Source organism: Urtica dioica, chromosome 3, assembly GCF_054948205.1.
Source record: "Urtica dioica subsp. dioica isolate 48M chromosome 3, U.dioica_male_clone48M_v1_H2, whole genome shotgun sequence".
In the NCBI taxonomy this organism is placed as follows: Eukaryota; Viridiplantae; Streptophyta; class Magnoliopsida; order Rosales; family Urticaceae; genus Urtica; species Urtica dioica.
In genome coordinates, this window is record NC_142758.1 from 383,321 (window position 1) to 408,616 (window position 25,296).

Sequence of the window (25,296 nt, forward strand, 5' to 3'; positions counted from 1 at the left end):
AAATTTATAACTATAAACATAAAATTATAATTATAAACATAAAATTGATATTAGAAAATATGATATAATAAAATAAAGTATATTCGTATAAATATCAATTCACGTATGATAATATATAGTCTATAGTATACCAATTGACTTAACCCGAGCAATAAGAATCAAAATTCATATCTAGCAATCAAAATTACTATAATATCATAATAACGTATTAAATTCAATTTTATTTTATTTCAGTTTTAATTCAATTCATATCGAACAATCACGATTCACAATCACAATGACTATGGTTTCATAATAATGTATCATATTCAATTTTATTGAATTTCAATTCAATTAAAGTCATATCGAAAAATAACAATTTAAAATTGACTATCACAATAACTATTATCTCATAACAACGTATCATATTCAATTTTATTTTATCTCAATTCAATTTATATCGAACAATTTCAATTCACAATCACAATAACTATCATCTCATAATAATTTATCTTATTCAATTTTATTGGATTTCAATTCAATTCATATTGAAAAATCACAATTTAAAATTGACAGTCACAATAACTATAGTATCATAATAACGTATCATATTTAATTTTGTTTTATTTCAATTCAATTCAATTCACACCGAACCATTACAATTCACAATCACAATAACTATCATCTCATAATAACATATCATATTCAATTTTATTTGATTTTAATTCAATTCAATTCACAATCATAATAACTATCATCTCATAATAACGTATCATATTCAAAATTCAATTTATTTGATTTCAATTCACAATCACAATAACTATAGTCTCATAATAACGTATCATATTCAATTTTATTTTATTTCAATTTAATTCAATTCATATCGAGAAATCACAATTTAAATTTAACTATCACAATAACTATAGTCTCATAATAACATATCGTATTCAATTTTATTTGATTTCAATTATAGTAAAATGACTTATTACCTCCATTTGCTTTCAAATTCAATATCTAATTTTTATCCAAATAAAACATTCCCTCCATAATATTCCCTCCATATTCTCCATAACATTAGACTAATATTTAGATTTGATATCCCTCCATAAAATTCCCTCCATATTCTCCATGAAACTATAAATAATTAGACTAATATTTAGATTTGGTATCCCTCCATAACATTCCCTCCATATTCTCCTTAAAATTTCAACTACCTATTTTGTTTACTTTTACCCTTCATTATTTTCCCTCTTTTTTTTTTTGATATTTTGCCAAATTTTTTGTGTGAAAAAATAGGAAAAGAATAAAGGAAAAACTAAAGTATTAGTTAGCCACGTGACTCAGTATCGATGTATCGGAAGTTAGTGTAAAAAGAAAAAGGACAATTCTAATCTTATGACTAATATGTTTTTTTATTATTATATCGCATTTAATTGAGTCCGAATGTCTAAACACGGTTAAAAACACGATTAAATACCCATTTAACACGATTATTAAACGGTTTAATTTAAACGGTTATGGATCTGTAAAAAAAATAAACGGTCGGATTTGGATCTAGATTTCAAACACGATTAATAAATGGTCGGATTTGGTTCTAGCAATTATTTATGCAAACACGATTAACACGACACGATTACGACACGAACACGAAATTGTCATCCCTAGTTACTAGTGTGCTAGATGGGATTCATGAGGGAAAAGAGTATACGTAGCTCATTTATTGAACACCATTTTTTTTAAAAAATAATTTAGCAAAATAATCAATTTAAAAGTTGAAAATTGTTAAATAGTCAAGGATTGATAAATTTTAAGTAAATGGTCAATTTTATATATTTACAAACGTAAATATTAAGTAAATAACCACTGTCATATTAAGTCACGTCATCATTTATGATTATTTACCTAAAACTTTAGCTATTTAGCAATATCAAACGTTTAAATTGGCTATTTTTCTAATTTTTTGTTTTATTTTATTATTAAAAATTACTTCTACACGGGTTTAAAGCATGAAAAATATTTAATAAAATCAGATATTCAAGAGCATGCCCAAAAATAGAAACCAACGAATAAAAAAATATAATATGTTCAAATGGAAACATGTGAAATATGCTCGTATATAAAGTGCCATCAAAATTATTTAACAACGCTTTTATTTTAGTTAGGCACCGTTGAAAAAGCGCCATCAAATACATTTTTGTAGTAATGTTTCATCGGTCTGTGTTTTTTAATTTATGTATTGTCAACTATTAATATGAAGCTTAACCAATAAGTAAAAAGAAGTTATCATACTTTGTAGGGAAAATTGTCAAAAGTATGACTAAATTAAGGCAAAATTCCATTTTCCTATTTTTTTCAAAAATTTACCAAACTAGGACCGGTCAAACAAAAGTCAAATGAGAGATACAAAAAAATCTACCTATTATACCATCATACTAATTACCAACCTACAATTTTCCCCAATAAAATCTCTTATTTTTTCTCTTTCTTTCTATTTTCCCGCTCATCCCATCGAAAAAACGAATTTTTTTTTATTAGTCCTAGTTTGGTAAAATTTTTAAAAAAATAAAGATGAGCAAAAAAAAAAAACACAAACACAACCATATTTTCGGATCGTAATATTCTGATGAGTACTCGCAATAGAATGATCAATTGAGAAAAATCTCCGGAAGAGATAAGTAATTTTTACAAAAATGGTTAAAAGTTGCTAGTAATTAATATCTTGCATTTGATATGTGATACGGCTCAGGTGGCAGAAACTTGGAAATATCATGCATATATTTAGTCTACGGAGAGTCATATTAAAAATTAATTACAAAAAGAAGTCTACGGAGAGTCAACTTGTCTCATTGGTTGAAAAAAACCAGCTTTCATTGGTCCACTGACACGTGGTCGTCTTTGCTTCATTTCACAACCATACCCTACGTTACTACGTACCTGCTTTTTGTTTTCTGTCTATTGTAGCTCGACGTGTATAACTATATTATGGAGCTCATTATTTATTACATTTACTCGAAAACATTGCAATTGGATAACTTGAGAGTTGAGAGAGACAAACTGTAGTAAATAATAATGATATATTAGGGATCCTTATCTTCGGGTTCAAATACTAACAAAATAATATGATTAGTAGGCACTAAATTTGTGTGGTAGCTACTTATGCGTAGAATTGACCAAAACAAAGTTTCATACATATCTCAGCCCAAGCAGAACATAATAATAAGATGATTGCTTAAATTGACCAAATAAAATGGGCAGAGAAGAGATGCCCTATAAAAGCATAATTGAAGCAACGAATTATTGGCGTGGGACACACCACTGGTTTTTGTGTGGAACAATAAACATAAATTAGGATGACAATATATTTTTAGAATGTGACTCGTCATCGGAAAGTTTTGGTCGATCCAAAAAAATCTTTGCCAAATGGACAAGTTGGCATATTATATATTTATATTTTAGATCTTAGAACTATGAGTGTTTTGTTCAATTTTCTTAGAACTACTCAAGTAAAGATCAATGCAAAAGTTGATTGTGTATCTTCTCAAGTTCCATTAGTTGAGGGGACTAATTGAATGTTGATGAATACAATACTATCATTACTATTTGTTTTTGGTTCCCCAAATCAATACAATGAGAGTTCTACATCACTATTACCCCAATATATATAGTTGTAAATAAATTGGTATGCTCGTAGGTCAAAAATATAGGGTAAATTAAAGTAAAAAATATGGGGTAAATAATTAATTACCCTACACCTAACTTTTGACTAATGTACACAAATTTTTACTATAAATACATGATGATGGTGAAGGGAAAGATCATCCCTAAAATCCCACAAATTTACTCTCTCATTTTACTCTCCATAATCTTCTCCTCTAAATTCTCATTTCATTAGTGTTTGAAAAGTAATCAATTCAAGTTATTCCTTTGGTTTTATAACACGTTATCAACACGATCACTCTCGTCAAGATCAATATGGAGGTATAATACTCTAAACACTAAAACTCGTATAACTATTATTTATTGTATAACACCATATTACTATACACATGAGGTTCTGCCACCTTATGGTAATATGATGTGATTTACAATATTTTAACTTCGTTAATGTATAACATCATAATACTATATACATGGAAGGCTCTGCCTCCTTATAGTAAAGTGATGTGAACTACATCTTACTTGTAATTTTCTATATACAGGAGGCTCTGCCACCTTGTAGAAAAATGATATTAATTGCAAATTTATTTTAACTGCTCTTATTAATATTTTACTTTGATTGGCTATATCATTTCAATACTCGTACATATACATATTGTTTATTACACATTGTTATACTTAAATACAATAATTTTTACCACAAAATTAATAAATACCCAACGGTAATATAACGGCTATATTTTACCTTATAAATACATATCTATTCAACTCATTTTTAACCACACAAAAATCTCAAATTTTCTACCTCATACATATTTTTCTCTTATCCTACTATTTTTCTGTACAAGCTCAAAATGTCTCGCTTACTATTAGTCTTTATTGCCATATTTATTGTAATGTTTAATGCTTATACTTTTACCATAGAAATTCCACCGAAAGAATTTTATTTCGTTGTAGTAATGTTTGGATTCATGTATTTATTTTTATTCCTTACCATTCTTGTAGACTTATATGTCTTTAATTATTAATCTAAGAAATTTTATAATTCATAATAGTTATCATCATGGCAAATCTCGTCAAGCTCGATTTCAGTCCTCTAGACATCACAGGCCAAAACTACATGCCTTGGAAGGTGGATGTTGAAATGCATCTGGAATCTTTGGGTTTACTGGAAACAATTTCTGAAGAAAACACCTCATCAAATATAGACAAGGCAAAATCTTTAATTTTCATTCGTCGACATCTTGACGAGGGACTTAAAAGTGAATACCTCACCACCAGAGATCCAAGTTTACTCTGGAAGGAGTTGAGGGATAGATATTTTCACCAAAAGGATATCATGCTTCCAGTATATCGTGATCATTGGAACGCTTTACGATTCCAAGATTTCAAAAAAGTCAGCGAATATAACTCTGCGATGTTCCGAATATTATCTCATCGGAGATTTTGTGGAGACCAAGTGACAGATCATGACATGCTGGAAAATACATTCACCATTTTCCATGCATCGAACGTAACCTTGCAACAACAATATCGTGTTCGAGGATTTACGAAATATTCTGAACTAATCACTTGTCTTCTAATCGCAGAGAAGACTAATGAATTGCTGATAAAGAATCACCAATCTCGTCCGACAGGTTCAAAAGCGTTACCTGAAGTAAACGCTGTCAACTCCGAAGAACCTGAACAACGGAACTATATTCCGGGTCGAGGACGAGGTCGATGTCATGGTCGTGGTCGTGGTCGTGGTCGTGGTCATGGTCGCGGACGTGCATATGGACGTGGTCGAAGTGGTTATAATCATAACCATTCTTACAATACCACGAAAGATTATCATAAGAAGCACCAAGATGAAAAGAATCACGATTATCCACACAAAAAGGGAAAATACCCAAGTACTTCCAAGGGTAGTGAAGATGTTTGTCATAGATGTGGCACAAAAGGACACTGGTCTAGACTTTGCCGTGTTCCTCAACATTTGTGCAATCTATATAAAGCATCCTTGAAGGGGAAAGAAAGGGAGGTCAACTTTATTGACCAAGAACCTTTAGATGACTCCACTCATCTTAATGCTTCCGACTTCGATGGTGATCTTGCGCACACTGTTGCTGATTCTGCTGTTTTCACAGAAGACTTCTAGATTAATGATGCATGTATGTTTTTCCCATGCTTGGGAATGAAGCAAAGTCCAATATTTTACCTAGCTACTTAAATATAAATATGTATAGTATGTGTAATATTTTTCAAGACTATGTAACACATTAGTATTATATAATATAAGTACGTCTTTCTCATTAATTTTATTTTTGTTTTAATTTGAAGTTATCATATGGAAAAAGCAAATTGTGAGGCGAACCAAATGGTTGGTACTGGAGAAATTTGCATACCGGATAGTGGAACAACGCATACTATTTTGAATGATAAAAGGTTTTTCTCAATGATAAAGCCAACGAAAACTTTTGTAAATAAAATATCAGGTCCTGTAGATCTGATTGAAGGTATTGGTAAGGCAAATTTCACACTGCCAAATGGAACAGAATTCAATATAAATAATGCTTTATTTTCACCGAGATCCAAACGAAACTTGTTGAGTTTTAATGACATATATTCTCATGGATTTAATACTCAGTCTATAACTGAAGGTACCACGAAATATATGTATCTTACGACATCCAAATTCGGAAAGAAACAAATTTTAGAAAAACTACCTATGCTCCCTACTGGATTGCACTACACATATATAAATACGATAGAATCAAATTCGGTAGTCATTGAGTCTTCAATTTTAACGACATGGCATAATCGTTTGGGTCATCCTGGTTCTATTATGATGCGAAGAATTATTGAAAATACACATGGGCATCCATTGAAGGACCAGAAGATCCCTCAAGGTAATATTTTTCCATGTAAAGCTTGTTCTCTTGGAAAGCTTATCATAAGGCCTTCACCGGGAAAAGTTGAAACAGAATCACCTGCGTTCCTTGAACGTATTCAAGGTGACATATGTGGGCCTATTCACCCACCATCTGGTCCATTTCGATACTTCATGGTATTGATAGATGCCTCTAGCAAATGGTCGCATGTCTGTCTGTTATCAACTCGCAGTATGGCATTTGCGAAATTACTTGCTCAAATAATTAAATTACGAGCTCAATTTCCTGATCATACAATTAAGAAAATCAGGCTTGATAATGCCGGTGAATTTACATCCCAAACATTCGATGATTATTGTATGTCCGTTGGGATTGATGTTGAGCATCCTGTTGCTCATGTACATACACAAAATGGTCTAGCTGAATCGCTAATCAAGCGCCTCCAGCTTATTGCTAGACCATTGATAATGAGAACAAAGCTCCCTGCTTCAATATGGGATCATGCAATATTACATGCTGCTGCATTAATTCGCATCCGACCAAGTGCATATCATAAATACTCCCCTCTGCAACTTGCATTTGGCCAAGTACCAAATATATCTCATCTGAGAATTTTTGGATGTGCTGTTTATGTGCCTATAGCACCACCTCAAAGAACAAAGATGGGACCTCAAAGAATGCTTGAAATTTATGTAGGATATGAAAGTCCATCTATTGTTAGGTATCTAGAACCTTAAACTGGTGATGTTTTTACAGCACTGTTTGCTGATTGCCATTTTGATGAAGAAAATTTCCCAGTATTAGGGGGAGAAAGAAACCAGCTGGAAAGGAAAATTACTTGGTCTGTACCAACATTATTGCATCTTGACCCTTACACAAAAGATTGTGAAGGGGAAGTGGAAAGGATTGTACATTTGCAAAGTATTGCAAATCAACTTCCTGATGCGTTTACAGACACTAAAAGAATGACTAAATCATACATTCCAGCTGCAAATGCTCCTGCGCAAATTGATATCCCAAAAGGACAAGTTGAAAATAAAGTCACTCATGAAGTCACAACACGCCTGAAGCGTGGAAGACCATTCGGTTCCAAAGATAAAAATCCTCGGAAAAGAAAAGGAGCAGAGAGACAAAATGACCCCAAAATGGAGGAATGTATTCCAGAAATACAAAACGAGGAAAATCGAGAAATTTCAATTAATTATGCCAATACAGGTATATAATGGAACCGAAATGATGAAATCGATGATGCATTCTCATATAGTCTGGCATGCGATGTCATGGATGAAAATGATGGAGATCCCGAACCAAGGTCTGTTACTGAATGTAAAAATAGACACGATTGGGGTGAATGGAAAAATGCAATTCAAGCCGAACTTGACTCGCTTAACAAGCGCAAGGTCTTTGGACCTATAGTACTCACACCTGTAGATGTAAGACCTGTTTGACACAAATGGGTATTCGTACGAAAAAGAAATGAGAAAAACGAGATTGTGAGATACAAAGCTCGACTTGTTGCCCAAGGTTTTTCTCAAAGGCCGGGAATTGATTTTGAAGAAACATATTCCCATATAATGGATGGAATTACATCCAGATACTTGATCAGCCTAGCAGTGCATGAGAAACTAAATATGCATCTCATAGATGTTGTCACAGCTTATTTATACGGATCGCTAGATACTCAAATATATATGAAGATCCCTGAAGGATTCAAGATGCCTGAAGCATCTAGTTCGAAGCCTAGAGAAAAATATTCCATTAAATTACAAAGATCTTTATATGGGTTAAAGCAATCCAGACGAATGTGGTTTAATCGCTTAAGTGAATATTTAATACAAAAGGGTTATGTCAATATAACTCTCTTTGTCCATGCGTATTCATTAAGAAAACAACATCCGGATGTGTAATCATCGCTGTTTATGTTGATGATTTAAACATCATTGGGACTGATGAAGAGATCAAAGAAGTAATCTCTTACTTAAAGCAAGAATTTGAAATGAAAGATCTTGGGAAGACAAAATATTGTCTTGGCTTACAGATTGAGCACGTGAAAAATGGAATATTTGTGCATCAGTCAAATTACACGAAAAATGTGATAAAACGCTTCCATATGGATAAGTCAAATCCTTTAAGTACTCCAATGGTTGTCAGATCCCTAGATGTGGTAAAAGACCCATTTCGTCCATGTGAGGAATCTGGACAGATTCTTGGTCCTGAAGTACCATATTTCAGTGCGATTGGAGCGCTTATGTACCTTGCTAATTGCACTCGACCAGATATAGCTTTTGCAGTTAATCTATTAGCAAGATTCAGCTCGGCTCCTACAAAGAGACATTGGAATGAGGTCAAACATGTGCTTCGTTATCTTCAAGGAACGATTGATTTAGGATTATTTTATCCTAACAAGACAAAACCAGTTTTGATTGGTTATGCAGATGCAGGTTACTTATCAGATCCACACAAAAGGGAGATCTCAGACTGGATATGTGTTTACGTATGGAGGGACTGCGATTTCTTGGCGTTCTTAAAAGCAAACGCTCGTTGCTACATCATCAAATCATGCGGAGATTATAGCACTACATGAAACAAGTCGTGAATGTGTATGGCTGAGATCAATGACACAACATATCAGAGCCACCAGTGGTCTTCCAACAAACGAGGACCTCATCACACTTTATGAAGATAATGCCGCATGTGTTGCTCAAATGAAGGAAGGATTCATCAAGAGCGACAGAACAAAACACATCCCTCCGAAGTTCTTTTCGTTCACCCAAGAGCTAGAGAAGAACAATGTTATCAATATCCAGTATATTCGTTCTTGTGATAACTCATCTGATCTCCTCACAAATGTGCTCCCCACTTCAACTTCCAGAAAACATATTCATGACATTGGAATGCGTAAATTGCAAGATTTGTAGAAAGACCGCACCAACGTCTGCATCAGAGGGAGCTTTGCATAGCTGTACTCTTTTTTCCTTACTGAGGTTTTTATCCCACTGGTTTTTCCTAGTAAAGTTTTTAACGAGGCAGCATGAACATGTAAATGTATCAATGAGCATTCCAAAGGGGGAGTGTTGTAAATAAATTGGTATGCTCATAGGTCAAAATATAGGGTAAATTAAAGTAAAAAATATGGGGTAAATAATTAATTACCCTACACCTAACTTTTGACTAATGTACACAAATTTTTACTATAAATACATGATGATGGTGAAGGGAAAAATCATCCCTAAAATCCCACAAATCTACTCTCTCATTTTACTCTCCATAATCTTCTCCTCTAAATTCTCATTTCATTAGTGTTTGAAGAGTATTCAATTCAAGTTATTCCTTTGGTTTTATAACATATATATATATATATATATATGTATATATTATATATATATATATATTCATCTTTTTTTGGAATAAATGTTTTCAGTTGTAGATCATTGACGATATAAAGCTTTTAATAAAATGTAAATGTCCCGTAAAAAAAAATTAATTGGAAAAAAACATTCACTAAGAAAACTCAGCGACTAACAGCTCTCGGACAAGAGCCGGTGAGTCTGTGAACTAACAAAAGCCTCCGTCAGAGATATTGTGCAAATTTAATCCAGTTTCAAGGGTCAAGAAGATGGAAGGGACGAGGGGATTTTGTGAAAATTTAATGCCAATTCAGAGACATTGTATGTATTTAGAATTTTTATTCTAAATTCGTTTTATGAATAAATTTTAAAAATATTTAATAAGATTTTTATTTTCATATTATACATGTGTATTTATGAGAGTGATAGAATGTTTAGATGCACCTTCATATCTTTAGATGCTAAAAGGTTATTTACCGTATTTTTTTTAGTGTAGCAAAATTGATTACAAATAATATATCATGTGAGATTTTCAAGTTGTCCATATTTGTTGCAGCTAGAATAAATAAATGTTTTTCATGTCAAATTTTGTTTTTTTCTTTCATAGTAAGTAAATAACAAATGGCCCTACCAAATATTATTTTTAGTCTATTGAACAATAGAGCTAAATAATACAAATCTCCACCTTGCATTAAGAAAATCTGCTAATCAATAGAGCCACATGGTAGTTTTTTTTGTTACATTTCTTTCTTTTTTATGGACAAATCATCAATTTTGTTTAATCCAAAATAAAGAAATGCGTTTCAAATATTAGAATTTGAAAGTGATTATAAATTGAACACATCGAACAATGTACAAGTAGTTCAGTATGTCGTATTACTTACAACAGTCAATTCACGGTTCGAAAAAACAATTTATCCATATTAATCGGTATGTAAGACGTAGTTATAGTATACAGTATAAATATTAATAGATATGCAATAGTCATCTTAATTGCTAAATATGCAACAAACTACTTAAGCACTGAGAAATCCTTACTGAATGATCCATTATAATAGCTTAACAAAACTTGTTTTTAAATCTAACAATGGTAATTAATAGGTATCCAAAAAATCAGTGCGGTAATCTCCTTTCTTGAGCAGCGGGAGTTAACCTTATGATCGCTCGAGTAAAGTTAACGCTCCACCTCGTAAGGTTTTTTTTTTTTTTTAATATTCGATCTAGATCTTCACGAACATGCCTCTTTGTTGATTTTATTTTAAAAATGGTTATTAAGTTATATAGCCACACGGGTATAGTGGATTGAGATATAGCCCACATTTTGTTAATTTCTTGTAAATAGCCAAGTAAACTTATTAACAGATTAATAAAAAGACTTATTTAACACAACCAAACATATATTTTAAGTAGTTAATAGGCTGCCACGTATGCAAGTTGGCTATTTACAAAGTATTTACCAAAGGTTGGCTAATTTACAATTCATATAGTTTAGGTGGTTTACGTAGCCAATTTTTTGTTTTAAAAATAACTCTAGCTATATAGCAACTATGAAACATATATTTTGCTATATAGCCAACGTTTGATAATTTTAGTAAATTAGCCGTCCAAACACTTAACAGAAATAAAAAGAACGGCTTTGCCCTTAAGTCAAATTTTAGCCTAATTTTTCACAGAAATTTTATTTTCCAATTTTAAGCTACGTAATGAAGACCAGTTAATATCATTCGCGATAATCTAGGAAATAAATCAAATATTTACTAATTTTATCTATTTATTTGAAAATAGCATAAAGCATTCTATTATAAAATCGGAAGAAATCTCCCAAACACAGATGTAGAGCATCTAAATACAAGGCACAACGAGAACCTAGGTCGAACTAGATCAAACACTACGTACGAGTGATCATCCATTTAGTGCACACTTCCGACATGTGGAAGAAACAAAGGCACGCTAAAATTCGAGCACATATCTGGCTCTTTCAAATTACCCTCGTTGGTTGATGGAGAGACCCATTCAACCACGGTCCGTCGATCATGAAGAAGACACATCTTCAGTCTGTATAGAGAAAACTCTAACAGTAGTCCCATAACGGGAAGGCAGACGAAAATAATTCTGCCTCTAATACAAAACACATTACAATTGAGAAAAAGAAAAACAAACAAACACTACATTATTGTAAAAATAAAAAGCCGACACGAAGGTAGACCATGGGACGATAATGGTAGTTGGAAGAGTGGCTATAGCCCCGCCGCTGAAACGTCGTCTATGTCGATTGAAGCCACCATGACAGTGACATGGAGCCGCCGTCGTGCTAGACCGAATTTTCTTAGAAAAAATTGAGGTTCTAAAACAGAGAGAGAAAAAAAAACGAGGCTGTTGCATTTAATGGAGAAATAGTTCGATTCCTTAAATATAATAATTAGAAGTAAATCAAATAGTTATCATTAATTGTATCAATTTAGCATTTAATTAAAAAAATACAAATAATAAAGTTAATTTTATATATTAAAAACACTGAATCAGGGTTTTGGTTACCTGGCAAGTCTGTGTTGGATTACAATATTCTTAATATTTGTAAATTAATAGTCTTATTAACCTATTACTTATTGTTGATAAATATATGTGGTGATGTAAGAAGAAATAGTAAAAAGAAGATGATATTCCAGTAAAGAACACTAATCATATTCATAAAATTTACGTACAAAATTTTCGTTAATAGTTGTAAATTGTAATTAATAGTCGTAAATAGTGGTTAATTGCCTGGTAAATTAACTAGTGGACATAAAGACCAGCGTTACAATTGCCTGGTAAGGTGTAAGGAAAGGTTGGGCCTAAAAGCCCAGCAAGGTCAAAGCAAAAACAAAGCCCATTTTGGCCAACGAGACAAAACGGGTTCTCTTGTGGGCTGGTGATAAAGACTGGGCTGGGCACGTGGGGTATTATGGGCTGGGCTCAAATTAACAACAAAAGAATAATAATTAATTAGTTATTTCCTAATAAGCCAATTGATTTGGACCTTACTTCTCTAATCAAAATGGAATAATATTATGGGAAATGATAATTTGGCGAAATTAATTATCATCTTTGTCAATAATTAATCATATCCAGTGGTCTTAAAAGCTCTGAAAACATTCATAAACACCATATGTACGAACTAGACTCCTCGTAATCGGTTTTATTTTAGTTTTTACTTTTCTAGTTTGGCTTGTTTGGGAGAGAAAGAGAAACGAAGAAGAAGATTCGTTCACCATCACCGTTCATCATCGTCACCACCACCAAAATTCAGCGTTTCATCTTCATATCTTTGTATCTGGAACTCCCGTTTATTAGTTTTAATTTGGTTTTCATGGTTTCGTTTTATTTATTTTCTGTTTCTGTTACTCTCGTCGCCATGAACTAATCCCTGAGAGGGTGATGGCTTAGCATCTTGAATATGGTTGTGGATTTACTAATTGATTGAAGTATTTTTCATGTTCCTCTTCTCTATCACTTGATTTAATTATGTTCTTAATGCTTGTGTGAGATTCGCGACCTTATACATGTTTTCTTGGATTTTTTAGCTGTTCGAGAGAGAATAAATAATCGTGCATATTAATTATTTCATTGTAGTACATTCCTAAGACTAGAGATAGCTAAACTGCTACGGAGTCGTGTGTACTCTCCTAATTGTAATGTTTGTCGTATTTTTAGAGTTTGAGATCGAGAGATAAAAACCCGGTATCGACATAGGTTGTTAGATGCTCGAGAGAGATTTAGCGATAATATTACGTGAGTGTGATTAGTGAAGAGAGAGAACCAAAAAATCATGCGTAATTTTAGGAATCCCGACCACAAAAAAGTTAGCAAATCAGTTGCTCTTGCATTCCTCATATCCGTTCACCCATCGTTTATTACGTGTTTTATTTATTTTTGTGTTTTTAGTTAATAATCATCACTTGTCATTCTTGAGTTCAATTCGTTGCTAGATTATTTATTTTTTCAGTTAACTTAGTCCTCGTGAGATCTATTCGTATTTACGATTTACTATTTAAGCGATTACTTGCATTTACGTACGCAAAAGTCGCAACAGCAGCCACGTGGTGAAATGAATGAGTTGTGATAATAGTTTAGCTCTTGTGGTGGAAGATGTTAGAACCATACCTTATAGTGAAACGATAACTTGTCAAACATATATGCATTTGCGAATTGCAATACAAAAGAGAGGATTCTCTACCCGATTAATTTCTTTGGAATCAAATCATCTTTCTTTCTTTTTCCGATCGTCCATACTGTCCACCCTATATGCTCTTAGACCTTCGTCTTATTGCCATAACCAATTATGTAGAAGGTACTTATTGGTTATAATAATAACAATAATAATCTTATTAGTCTTATTAGTACAATCATTTTCTTTCTAGCTAAGTTGAATTATGAGAAACCTAATTAAATTCTCGCAGACTAAATAACTGAATTGAGATGTATTATTGAAATTGACTTACAAATTAAATGATAGAAAATGATCAATTATTTATGGTTTGTTTATATATGATAATATCGTTCTAGAATAAATATATAGTCTAAGTAATGAAAATATCTTAATTAGACCCACTACTTTAAAAATAGGGTTATTAAGTTATATAGCCACACGGATATAGTGGATTGAGATATAGCCCATATTTGGTTAATTTCTTGTAAATAGTCAAGTAAACTTATTAACAGATTAATAAAAGCCTTATTTAACACAACTAAACATATATTTTAGGTAGTTAATAGGCTGCCACGTATGCAAGTTGGCTATTTACAAAGTATTTACAAAAGGTTGGCTAATTTACAATTCATATAGTTTAGGTGGCTTACGTAGCCAATTTTTTGTTAAAAATATCCAAAATTGAACTTTTGTACCAATTTTGGACGAAAATACCCTTGCAAGACCATATAACACTACTAAAAAAAAAAATTCATTCTCTACTTATTGAAAATCTCTCATTTTCTCATCATTTCGCGTATCCAATCGGTTGAATTCCTTCAAAATGGTAAGTATGCTTCTTCATTCATCTTTTATAGCTTTAGTGATATAGTTTGTGTAGAATAAATAAAGTTGGTAGATGTAGGTTAAACTTTCCAGAATTTGACGTTATTTCCGATGAAATCCGACCGTTTCGGATGAAATTCATGTAAAAATTCCGATGAAATTCAAGCAAAAATTTTGACCAATTCCGATAATTCCGACTCATTCCGACCTCTCCGACCAATTCCGACTCTTTCCGACCAATTCCGACGAATTCCAATGAGTGCGTAATATAATATAAAACAAAATATCATCAACTTATAAGTAAATTTAACATAAAAAACACGATGTTCATAATTTAAAAAACAAAAATTTATTAGTATGTTGTTCATAATTAAAAAAAAAACAACTAATCATTAATTAGAAAAAAAAAGTAATTATTAGTATATTTTGTTCATAAATAAAAAAAAAACTATTTTTAATTTATTTATCATAAACACACACCAAATTATCTTAAATTATTTTGTTTAAAAAATAATTTTTCAAGAACACCTCGTCGGAATCTCAAAACCATCGGAACTCGTCGGAACGTGTCGGAATTGGTCGGATCCCGTCAGAACTCGTCGGAAATTTCCGATGAAGACCATCGGAATCCATCGGATTCGGTCGGATTCGGTCAGATCCGACCGAATCCGATGGATTCCGATGGTCTTCATCGGAAATTCCAGTTTTTTTTTTTAAAAAAAATCTTATTTAACCTCCAAATCTTATTCAAATCAACTTAAAATAACTAATAAGTACTAAAATCTTGTATCCTATCAATCCTACACTAATCAAACTATGCAAAAAACATTTATATAAAAAAAAAAAAAAAAAAAAAAAAAAAAAAAAAAAAACCTAACATTTTTTTGTCATTTTGAGTTATGGAAGTTTGAGAGCTTGAGACCTTGAAGTGGTGTGGTGGAGGTCGGATTTGTGGTGGTTTCGGTCGGATTTCGTGTGGTGGGCATCAGATTTGAGGTGGTGGAGGTCGGATTTCGTGTGGTGGACGTCGGATTTGGTGTGGAGAGCAAGAGAGAGAAAGTGAAAAAAATGAGAGTGAAAGAGATGGGAGAGAGTTTTATTTTTGAATCGATGGTATTTTCGTCCAAAATTGATACAAAAATCCAATTTTGGATATTTTCTAATTGTTTGGTGCCCCATGAGTCTTGAATTGTTCCCTGAAATAAGGTAGTCAAAAACTCAAAATAGAAAGACTTTGGTTTCTTTTACAAACATATAAGCATATACAAATATACAATGACATCATACTTTAAATGCAAAAAAATCCCAAGTGAGGCACCATCGTAGCTCAACTTTAGGACAAGACAACATTAATTTTTTATCCTTTAAACGAAAGACAAGGATTGACTTAAATATTCGTGGGCACTCTTAAACGGTAAAAACGGCAAGTAAAAGCAACCATGGCGGTTCCGAGTCTCTCTCTCTCTCTCTCTCTCTCTCTCTCTCTCTACAATCTTATGTATATATACATATATATATATATATATATATATATATATATTACATCATACCCATATCATATATATGATCATCTTATATGCATAAGCAAAAGGGCTAAAGAATTTTGTTGTAAAGGCACAAACTTTATGATTCCTTGGTTTACGTGTTATGCTTAAACGCAATATATATTTGGCTCACAAAGACAACACTCAATCTCTCTCTCTCTCTCTCTCTCTCTCTCTCTCTCTCATCAAATAGAGTTTTCTTGGCTTGAAGAATAAACCATCCTCTTCAATCGTAAGTCTCTTTATTAGCCATTTCCTTTTCTCCAAAACCCTTCGTATGTTTTCCCAAGCGTTTTTTATATTTCCATTTTAAGGCCTTTGATCTAAAAAAGGTATCAACTTTTCTGGTTAGTTATATCAATATGCCTTGTTATGTTTGAGCTGTTTTGTTTCTCTTTATTGGGTTGTCCTTTTATTTGATGATTGGTATATCTATCTGCTTCTGTTATCAGTTCTGTTAAAGAAAAGAAGGAAAAAAAAACCCCCCTTTTTCGGCTATTCCTTTAACATAAAGTAAGCTTTTAGCATCTCTTGAAATTTCTAGTATAAGCTTTTTATAACAACTTTTAACTAATCATGTTTTTGTAGGACTCATTAAAGAAAGTGTCTTTTTAGAGAAAGCTCTTCTCTTTGGTGTTTTGTTTGAAGAAATAAATCATGGGTGACCATTTCGTGTTGTTGGTCGATCGATTACTAACCGAATCAACGCTCGAGGCTGCGATCGAAAGCAGAAACCGGGTGATCCAATCGGCCATCTTGGCCGTTGAAAACCCCAAAGTCGACGAGGCTTCGAGATCAGACGGTTTGGGAGACATGTCAAGGACAAGAAGTAAATGTTTAGTTGAGTGTAAGATATGCCATGATGACGATGAACGCTCTAACATGGAATCGCCTTGCTCTTGTTCCGGTAGCTTGAAGGTAATCATATCTTAGGACTCCTAGTTTCAATTGATTAATCCTCTTAATCATTGGATAATTGAACTTGCCATAAAAAGAAAAGATTATATTAACATGGATTTGAGCTTTTCAACTTAGTACCAATTTTGTGGCATGATGACAAATCCCTCCAAATTATTAGGATTGGTCATTTGTTTTTTCTTTCCCTTGAATGTTAGTAAAGCTAAATTTGGTCCAAGTTTTTGCCATTTATATGTTAATCCATTAATCTAAAAACACAGATGTAACAACTTTTCTAAGTGCCATATGAATTAGACTTAATACGATGGATGGATATGAATCTATGATCTTTGACCTTGCCTGTTTCATCAGCAGTGGAAATTTTTGTTTAATTATGTTCCGTTAAGGTAATTAACTTTTTATGTTGCGATTCGGCATTTTGGGGCGCAAAAATAAAAAGAAAAAAGATTGCTTCTTCTATATATAAACTTTAAAAACAAATGTATGAATTATATTTAGTGTATTGCTAGAATTAAGGACATGTCTTTGAAACTTGTCATCATTCATCGGAATACAGTAACCGCGTCTTTTCACTTGTAATTTTTCAGTATGCTCATCGGAAATGCGTACAAAGATGGTGCGATGAGAAAGGCGACACGATGTGTGAAATCTGCCATCAGGTATAACTACTAATCTTCATTATTTTTTTAAAAAAATAATAAGAAACAAACAAACAATGAAGCCCATAATTTTCTTAAAAACATTTTGTTCAGCCATTCAAACCGGGCTACACAGTTCCTCAACTATTTCAATTCGGACGAATTCCAATGCACTTCAGGTATATAAAACACAAACGATTTCTTTCAATTTTTACGATCTTTTGAGTGTTTATTTGGTAGTAATAATAATTAATAACAAAAACAGAGGAAACTGGGAGATTTCTAGAAGGGACAGTCCTAGAATCATAGCAATGGTTTCCACACAACAAAACTTCCTGAATCCCGACTTCGATGGCGATAACGACGTCGATGATTACTCAGCTTCGAGTACAAGAAGCCTTGCTTGTTGTCGTTGGCTCGCTATCATCGTAACTCGTCTTAATCACTCTTACCTTTTTTTTTTCTTCTCAATTACCCATAAAAGAATCGCATGTTTGTTTTGTTTGTAGTTCATGATTCTGTTGGTTACGAGGCACACTCTTCCCATTATTATCAATGGACACAACAATGACTACCCACTCTCTCTACTCCTGGTAAAAAAATGTCATTTCATTTAGCTTTCTTTTTCTCAGTTCACAAAAAGATTAATTTTTTATTTATCGTTTTTTACTCGAGAAGTTGTTGTTTCTTCGGACGGTTGGAATCGTTTTGCCGATATATGTGATGGTGAGAGCAATCACCGCAATCCACCATTGCCACCGCCGCCGCCGAAATCACCAGGTAATAAATAATAATAGTCCACAATCCATCTGGAGCTTTTATAACTGTTGTTCTCACAATCAATGTTTTTTTTTTCAATTTGCTTTTTGTCTGAAAAAAAAAAAGATTCTTCCAGTAACATCGTTGGATAGATCACCAGACCAAAGCTGACTTCCACAACTCAAAAGCTTACAGAGAAGAGCTTCCATGAGAAGCAACAAAAGCTCTCTGATGATCATCGTAGGAAACTTAGGGCATTTCATTACAGGAAATATACTAGGCTAAGATTTTTTTTTGTACAGTTATGAAAAGATCCAACGTCGTTGTACATAAAAATGAATATTCGCACCAAGCTATGGAAGGACAGAAAAAAGGTGTTTACATAGAACGTCATGTTATTTGTCTGCCCTTTCAGTACTTCTACAATTCACGTGAAACCAACCAAGGTAAAAATTGGAATACTTGAAATGTCTACCCAGGCAAGAGATCTGGGAAAAATAAACAGTAAACCAAGAATGAGTGCAAATAATCATACTCTTAGACTGGATAAAAGGAGGCAGGCATTGACCGAAAATGTTTCTTTCCATCTCAAAATCCCACAAAGTCAATCTGTACATTTCTTTTAAATTTTAATAATAACTTGATCATGGTTCGTATCTGTAAAAATAAACAAAGCTGTGTGATTGATTATTTCCTACTCGTTGGTCTAGTTTCATACGGATCCGCGAAATATCTTTCTGTGTCTTCGGTGACAGTCTTAGCTCTTCACTCGATCGCCTTTCGACACAAAACTCAACTCCAGTTTCTCCGTGGCCTGAGACGGGACGGAAAAAATAACAAATAAGAAAACAAGAAACACAAAACAGATCTCTCTCTCTCTGACACGACCATAGAATCGCGTACATCAAATGTACATTCATCAGGAATCTCTCAATCCTGCTAAGCTAACCTTTCATATACTCACCTTCCTGATCCTATTCTCTACTAATCCCTCGTACTCAATGTTTATTCCCCGACTATCTTCTAATTACTATAACACCCTTAAGTTTTTTCCCCTACACCCTCAACATATCTAAGTTTTTTTCCCCTACACCCTTTTTTTAGAAAAATGATTTTACAGGCTCACATGTCCCGGCAAGGTTGAAAAGGCTAGACAATACGGGTAAAAGGGAGGGACCGGCCCTTTTTTAATGAAACGGACAAAGAAATGGGCGAAAAAAAAGGGACCGGGCCGGGACGGTATGTCTGCACCGTAAGAGTCCTATATGAAAGAGCACATTACCCTCCTAACTATCAAACGATCTTTAAAGAGTGTAGTTGGTGGAAATACTTCCGAGTCTTCTGCCGCGAGCGCCAATAGTACGCCAACGCCCCGAAAGCACAGCTGGCAACAGCAATCGCAAGAGCAGCCCCGATGGGGACCACGATAGCGCTCGAAGAGCCCGACGGCAAGTCCTCGACCAATCCACCGCTAGTTCCGTTGCTTTTAATACCCTCTTTGTCCTTGTATAGCGAGACGAGGGTTTTCCCGTAGTAACTCATCAAAAACTTGTATACCTCGTCCTGATTCCAGTTGGGTTCGTCATCCTTCTGGCCTTCCAAACGATAGCAAGAGGGACAAAGCTGCTTCGGAGGCCAAATCATCTTTGGGAAGCTCGGATCGATGGTCTCTGAATCCACCTCTTCTTTAATCAGTCTAGTGTTGACCTTGTTATGTGCATTCCATAGCCAAAGGGCCAAATCACGGGTAGTGTTGAAGGGATTAGAAATGCTGCAAAAATTAGAATTCTTAAAAAAAAAAAATTTGACGAGTCACAATTTATGCTTTTGGAAATATGTATTTACCTTGAACACATTTCGGAGAAATGCCGGCGACATTCTTCGCAGACAAAGAAGTTGTGCATGAAATCGCAAATGGAAGAAAATGCAAAATGGCTCTCTGCATCGTCAAGTCTCACCGACAAGGAGTGTATAAGAACCCACAATCCACAGCTGCGGAACAAAGTTGACAATGTTGTTATGTTTGTCTAATATCTATCCGTTCTCGATCGAAGTAAAAATAAAAGCTTCAATTGAGCTAGATTCTTTGCACCGTTATCATCTAAAGAAGAGCAATAAACAAGTTCTTTTGGGTTTATTTATATCATACCTAAAGCCTCTAGTGTCCTTCCTGCTTCCACGGCAAAACATCTGTAAAGAACAAGAAACACAAATCAGACTTTTCTCGAAAGACTAACTAACAAGACATACCATAATGCTCTTTGTTTTCAATTACTTTTTTTTTTCGCTTTTCCACCCATACATACATTTTCCATGGAAATTGATCGCGAGACTGATAAGCAACAGCCGAAGGAAGAAGAGAACGGAAAAGGGGACTGGTCTTAAGCCAGCCCTGGCTGTGATGGTCTTTGGGAAACAAAAGGGTAATATGGTGATTAAATAGGAGGTCAGGGGTATTTTAGTAACAAGGGGCTGGTATAGTCAACAAAATGTAAGGAATCAATGTACTTGCATCTCTTGTAATCCGAGTATCGTAAAGAGAACAACTCAAAGAGGTCATATTGTACCTCTGTAGCTTCTCTTTGTGTAATACGTTTGTAGAAGAGTATAAGTTCCTCATCATTTCTCCTTTCCAATTAATTTGTGTTCTTGACTAATATGATTTGAATTACTACTATAATTCATATCAGAGACTTTACTCATGAGAGCAATCCTTGAACATGACAACCCGACCCTACCCCATAGCGCTCACAAGTGTAACCCATTGCATCAATTTTTTTTCATCTTCTTTTCAAACTAGCATTTGAATCAAACGGTTGGTCCACTCAATATGTACATTCTACAAACAGTGCTCACCGAAAGATAATGGAGCGAATGTTGAACACACAAAAAAAAAGTAACCAACGCAAATTAGAGATTTAAGGTACTAACCCAATAACCACGAGGTACATCTTTTCCACAGATTTGAATACTACCCAATGAAACACTTCCATTGTTATTTTCCTGCTCATCACCAGGTACATCTGACGGGAACAACTCGTCGGAGTTCACAAGTATCTCAGCACTTCCTTTTCGACACCTGGTACATGAAATTTAGATCACACTCCCACAAGAGTAAGACAAAAATGAACAAGCTTTTACCTCTTAGAAGGATGATGAGCCACTAGAATTTGCAGAAATCTCATCAGGGAAGCTCGGGTATTTGATTTGATCATCTGCGGATACACCATAAAAAAAATTCTTCTTTTTCTCGGTATAATAGACAGATTGATCAATTTATAAGCGAGCAATACCAAATGCCTTAACAGCAAGTAAACAGTATATACCTTGTGTTCTATGATTATATCTAAAGCCTTGGCTGTTGCTTCCTCGACATCATAAATAGCTCGAGCAATCTGTCAAGAGTTATGTAATAAAGTTATACGTGGCAAAGTAATGAAGCAACGTTTGAAAATTTGAAAGAGAGTTGACATAAAACACCTGCTTGGGGTCTGAGACATTTAATGGAGGCTGCTCATTTTCGAACTTATCATCATTCAAGCCGTATGTGCTGAAGTCGTTATATGTTTATGAAATAACAAATTAAAAAGGTATTTCATTGTTATGGCGTCACCTTAGATCATCCATGCAAATAAAATAGTAACAAAACACACGTTCCTTAAAATAAAAACTAAGTCTATGTACAACAAAACATGCTTCAGAGCAGAGAAAGACCATCAAACCAGCTATTGATCAGGCTTCGAGCTAGCATGATAGTAAGAGTAGTTACGCTTAAGCTAAGCAAGTACCAAACTTCTGGGTAGGTTGTATCTGATTTTTTTTTTTTTTTTGGCGTATGTGTGGAAAATCCTACAATTTTCGAGAGCAAGTTGCTCTGGTTATGAAGAAACATAGAACAAGGATAAGAACAATGTTATGAAACTATAACTTTGTTAACGTGATACTACTAGCTAACCTGCTTTGACTTTTTAATTGAGATTATGATGGAGACTGTAAAAACAGTTCAATGTGAAGCAAAAATGGAGATTCTGCAGTAATACAAAAAATAATACCCCATACCTGCCCATTTTCGTGTTTATCCAATTAAGCAACTTATCAGATGTACGCACGTCATTCGTGCTTATGAGAGTGATCTCACTTTTGTCCCTTTTTGTGTCCCAACTACCACCAACAAACTTAACCGGAGGTCCCCAGAAGAGCATGGGAAAATGATCGACAGAGAACCTATCACAGAGTTTAGTATTTATCTGTGCTGCCAAATAAGGAAGTCTTATTATCAACTCATAATTTCGTTAAGACTCTGAAATACAATCACGGAAGCGAATCGCTTGCAAATAGAAGGCACAAACAAAGAATCATGATCAAACTACTTATGCAAGTTCTCAATGGTCGTGCTTTTCACTTTCCATGAGCAAGACATAATAGTGTTCAAGCGGTTCCACGAGCTAAGGAACAGATTCTATGACAGCTTAAATTTAACTGGGAAATCACGATGTGGCGTACCTTATCTGCACAATCTACTCGTGTCATCAATATCAAACCCGGATGAACCGCATCAGGGCCGTTAAAAAGCCTCGCAACCTTCTCATATTGGGGCTGCAAATTACAACCTCAGTTAATAATACCGAAGCAATATCACAAAGTTCGACGTAAATCTTCAATGGTAATACCTTGTAGTTTCTGCAAGCGGGACACCTACAAGACAAGTTGTAAAAAAATAAGGAATATATGTAAAAACTTCAAATTGCATTCATATGATCACATTTCCAATAGCTGGATTGTTGAGAGACAAGAAAAACTACTGGCAAAGTGCTGTGCATATATGTATGCATATATTGTATCTTTCAATGCGTTTATCAACGTAAGAGATCATATTCCAACTTGTGTACAGATATTACAACGCGAACATCATATGAACTTGTATTAGAAAAAAAAAAAAAAAAAAAAAAAAGGAAAGGCTTTGAATTTTCGAATCACACGAAAGAGAGCAAGCTAAATTATGAATCTCTATTGAAAGTCCAGGCTGAATGACAGATCTATACAACCAATTTAGGTAAGATACAGAGGAAAAAAAAAATCTTTTTTCTTTACAAAATTCAACAATCATTGTATTGTACAATCAATTAGCGAGGAAGATCAAAACTTTAGTGACTGACTAAGAGGTTACCAGTGGGCAAAGAACTCAACGACGGCATAATTGGCGGGAGTTTCTTTGAGGACGGAATCGAAGGTTGTGGCGTTCAAATCCACGGCGTAGTCCCGGCGATCGCCATTGTTGCCGGAGATTTCTCTGATCGATCGAGATACAGAGCCAGCCAAACACACTCCGAAGAACAAGGTAAAGATCGCGAACCGAATCATCGGAACGAGATCGGAAAAGAAGATTGTTAGGGTTTGTCTTCGAGACGGGTCAGTTCGGAAAGTAAAAAAAAAATATATGAAATCTTCCGAGTCTCGATTCTGCGCGCTGCAATAATCCGTTTGTCGTTTACTGAAACTTCATTTATTACATTAAAAAATAATAATAAAAAATAAAAGGGGGGTGGGGGGAAACAACCTAGAAATGAAAAGGTCGTTCCACTGTAAAAAAAAAAAAAAAATGATTCATTTATAAATTTTCTGTCATAAAATTAAATTTAAAAATGAGTTAAGCAAAATGTAAAGAAGCTTTCATACACATGTAATAAGCATGATAATAATTATTAATACATGTTGTTGTCGATCGTTCTCACATTAATTAAAATTCACACGACTTGCGTCGAATTTCGAATTCTAAAGACTAACGAGTCGAGACACGAAAAAGCCTATTAAAGCTCACACAAAAAAGACCCAAAAGTCCAAGCCCAAGCTCACGCACGAGGCGGAGCTCAATACGCACCACGCAACAAACGCGCGACGCGCAAAGGGCCCGACGTGCCGCGCTTATATGTCTGTGTGCCATGCGCCCGCTCCTCTAAGGAGCATCGCACACTCCTCAAAAGAGGTAGGCGCATCCGCGACGCGTCTTTGAGTTCCGTGCGTCTCCGCGCGCTCCATGATGTGCGTCCAGAGGCCCTTTTAGGCCTCCGCATCCATTATAAATACCCATCATCAGAGAAAATCAGAGACACATTCATTCCTCTTCAAGATTACTCTCAGAGTTCTGAAATGCTGTCGGAGACTTTATGCGCAGGGTTTCCTCTGATCGAGCGCTTAATCTCCCGCACACAGTTGCGCCCGGAATTCTCTACTGAGAATCTCCCTCATTTCCGAGACAAAACACACATTCTCTCTCGGGTCACTTAATTCTAGAGTCTTGAGAATTCGCTGAGGACTCCTTCGCACTTTGTTTCCTCTGTCGAGCACACCCTTCAATCTCTGCACCTCAAATAGCGTACACACACGCATTGAACTACGTTATGACTTGATCCTGTTGTGCTCAGATACGTAGGCAGCTCATAAGAAGCGCAGTTACACCCCACATTCACCTCATTCTCTCCTCAAATAAAGCCTCCGACTGGAGGAACGACAATTCGAGACTTTCGAGTTTACACACTTGGCTCGGGTGCGGTCACTTGGTCTAGCCTTGAG

The 25,296-nt window shown here is 34.4% G+C and overlaps 3 protein-coding genes across 6 annotated transcripts; 2 read left to right on the top strand and 1 right to left on the bottom strand.

Moving 5' to 3' along the window:
* The first annotated feature begins 4,699 nt into the window (after nt 1-4,699).
* LOC149401857 (uncharacterized) lies at nt 4,700-5,776 on the top strand. Its single transcript, XM_089609309.1, has one exon. The coding sequence runs from the start codon at nt 4,700-4,702 to the stop codon at nt 5,774-5,776; it is 1,077 nt and encodes a 358-aa protein (XP_089465435.1).
* A 10,721-nt stretch (nt 5,777-16,497) lies between these two features.
* On the top strand, nt 16,498-19,271 carry LOC149401858 (RING/FYVE/PHD zinc finger superfamily protein). Of its 3 annotated transcripts, none has more exons than XM_089608977.1 (9): nt 16,564-16,643; nt 16,864-16,924; nt 17,000-17,329; nt 17,917-17,988; nt 18,082-18,146; nt 18,233-18,395; nt 18,477-18,560; nt 18,646-18,747; nt 18,853-19,271. In XM_089608977.1, exons 3-9 carry the CDS (start codon nt 17,069-17,071, stop codon nt 18,895-18,897), a joined length of 792 nt encoding a protein of 263 aa, XP_089465103.1. In that variant the 5' UTR covers nt 16,564-16,643; nt 16,864-16,924; nt 17,000-17,068; the 3' UTR covers nt 18,898-19,271. The 3 variants fall into 3 exon arrangements, with proteins under 3 accessions (XP_089465104.1, XP_089465103.1, XP_089465102.1); XM_089608976.1 differs by lacking the exon at nt 16,564-16,643 and adding an exon at nt 16,708-16,743; XM_089608978.1 differs by lacking the exon at nt 16,864-16,924 and having other exon boundaries at nt 16,498-16,643.
* LOC149401859 (sulfhydryl oxidase 2-like) lies at nt 19,272-24,212 on the bottom strand. Of its 2 annotated transcripts, none has more exons than XM_089608974.1 (12): nt 23,894-24,212; nt 23,397-23,421; nt 23,230-23,322; nt 22,786-22,973; nt 22,207-22,276; nt 22,053-22,121; nt 21,868-21,941; nt 21,658-21,805; nt 20,876-20,916; nt 20,572-20,718; nt 20,009-20,497; nt 19,272-19,540 (listed from the first exon to the last, which is right to left on the bottom strand). In XM_089608974.1, the coding sequence occupies exons 1-11, from the start codon at nt 24,085-24,087 to the stop codon at nt 20,020-20,022; spliced, it is 1,527 nt and encodes a 508-aa protein (XP_089465100.1). In that variant the 5' UTR covers nt 24,088-24,212; the 3' UTR covers nt 19,272-19,540; nt 20,009-20,019. The 2 variants fall into 2 exon arrangements, with proteins under 2 accessions (XP_089465100.1, XP_089465101.1); XM_089608975.1 differs by having other exon boundaries at nt 20,057-20,497; nt 23,894-24,211.
* Between the last annotated feature and the right edge of the window lie 1,084 nt (nt 24,213-25,296).

Bases quoted from the DNA above. Each gene is read 5' to 3' on its own strand.
- LOC149401857 (XM_089609309.1), top strand. From the start codon at position 4,700: ATGGCAAATCTCGTCAAGCTCGATTTCAGTCCTCTAGACATCACAGGC.
- LOC149401858 (XM_089608978.1), top strand. From the start codon at position 17,069: ATGGGTGACCATTTCGTGTTGTTGGTCGATCGATTACTAACCGAATCA. The intron at 18,147-18,232 runs GTATATAAAACA...TAACAAAAACAG, and splicing joins CGAATTCCAATGCACTTCAG to AGGAAACTGGGAGATTTCTA. The intron at 18,561-18,645 runs GTAAAAAAATGT...TTACTCGAGAAG, and splicing joins ACCCACTCTCTCTACTCCTG to TTGTTGTTTCTTCGGACGGT.
- LOC149401859 (XM_089608974.1), bottom strand. From the start codon at position 24,087: ATGATTCGGTTCGCGATCTTTACCTTGTTCTTCGGAGTGTGTTTGGCT. The intron at 22,974-23,229 runs GTACGCCACATC...TTGGCAGCACAG, and splicing joins GAGTAGATTGTGCAGATAAG to ATAAATACTAAACTCTGTGA. The intron at 20,498-20,571 runs GTAAATACATAT...TAATTTTTGCAG, and splicing joins TTCTCCGAAATGTGTTCAAG to CATTTCTAATCCCTTCAACA.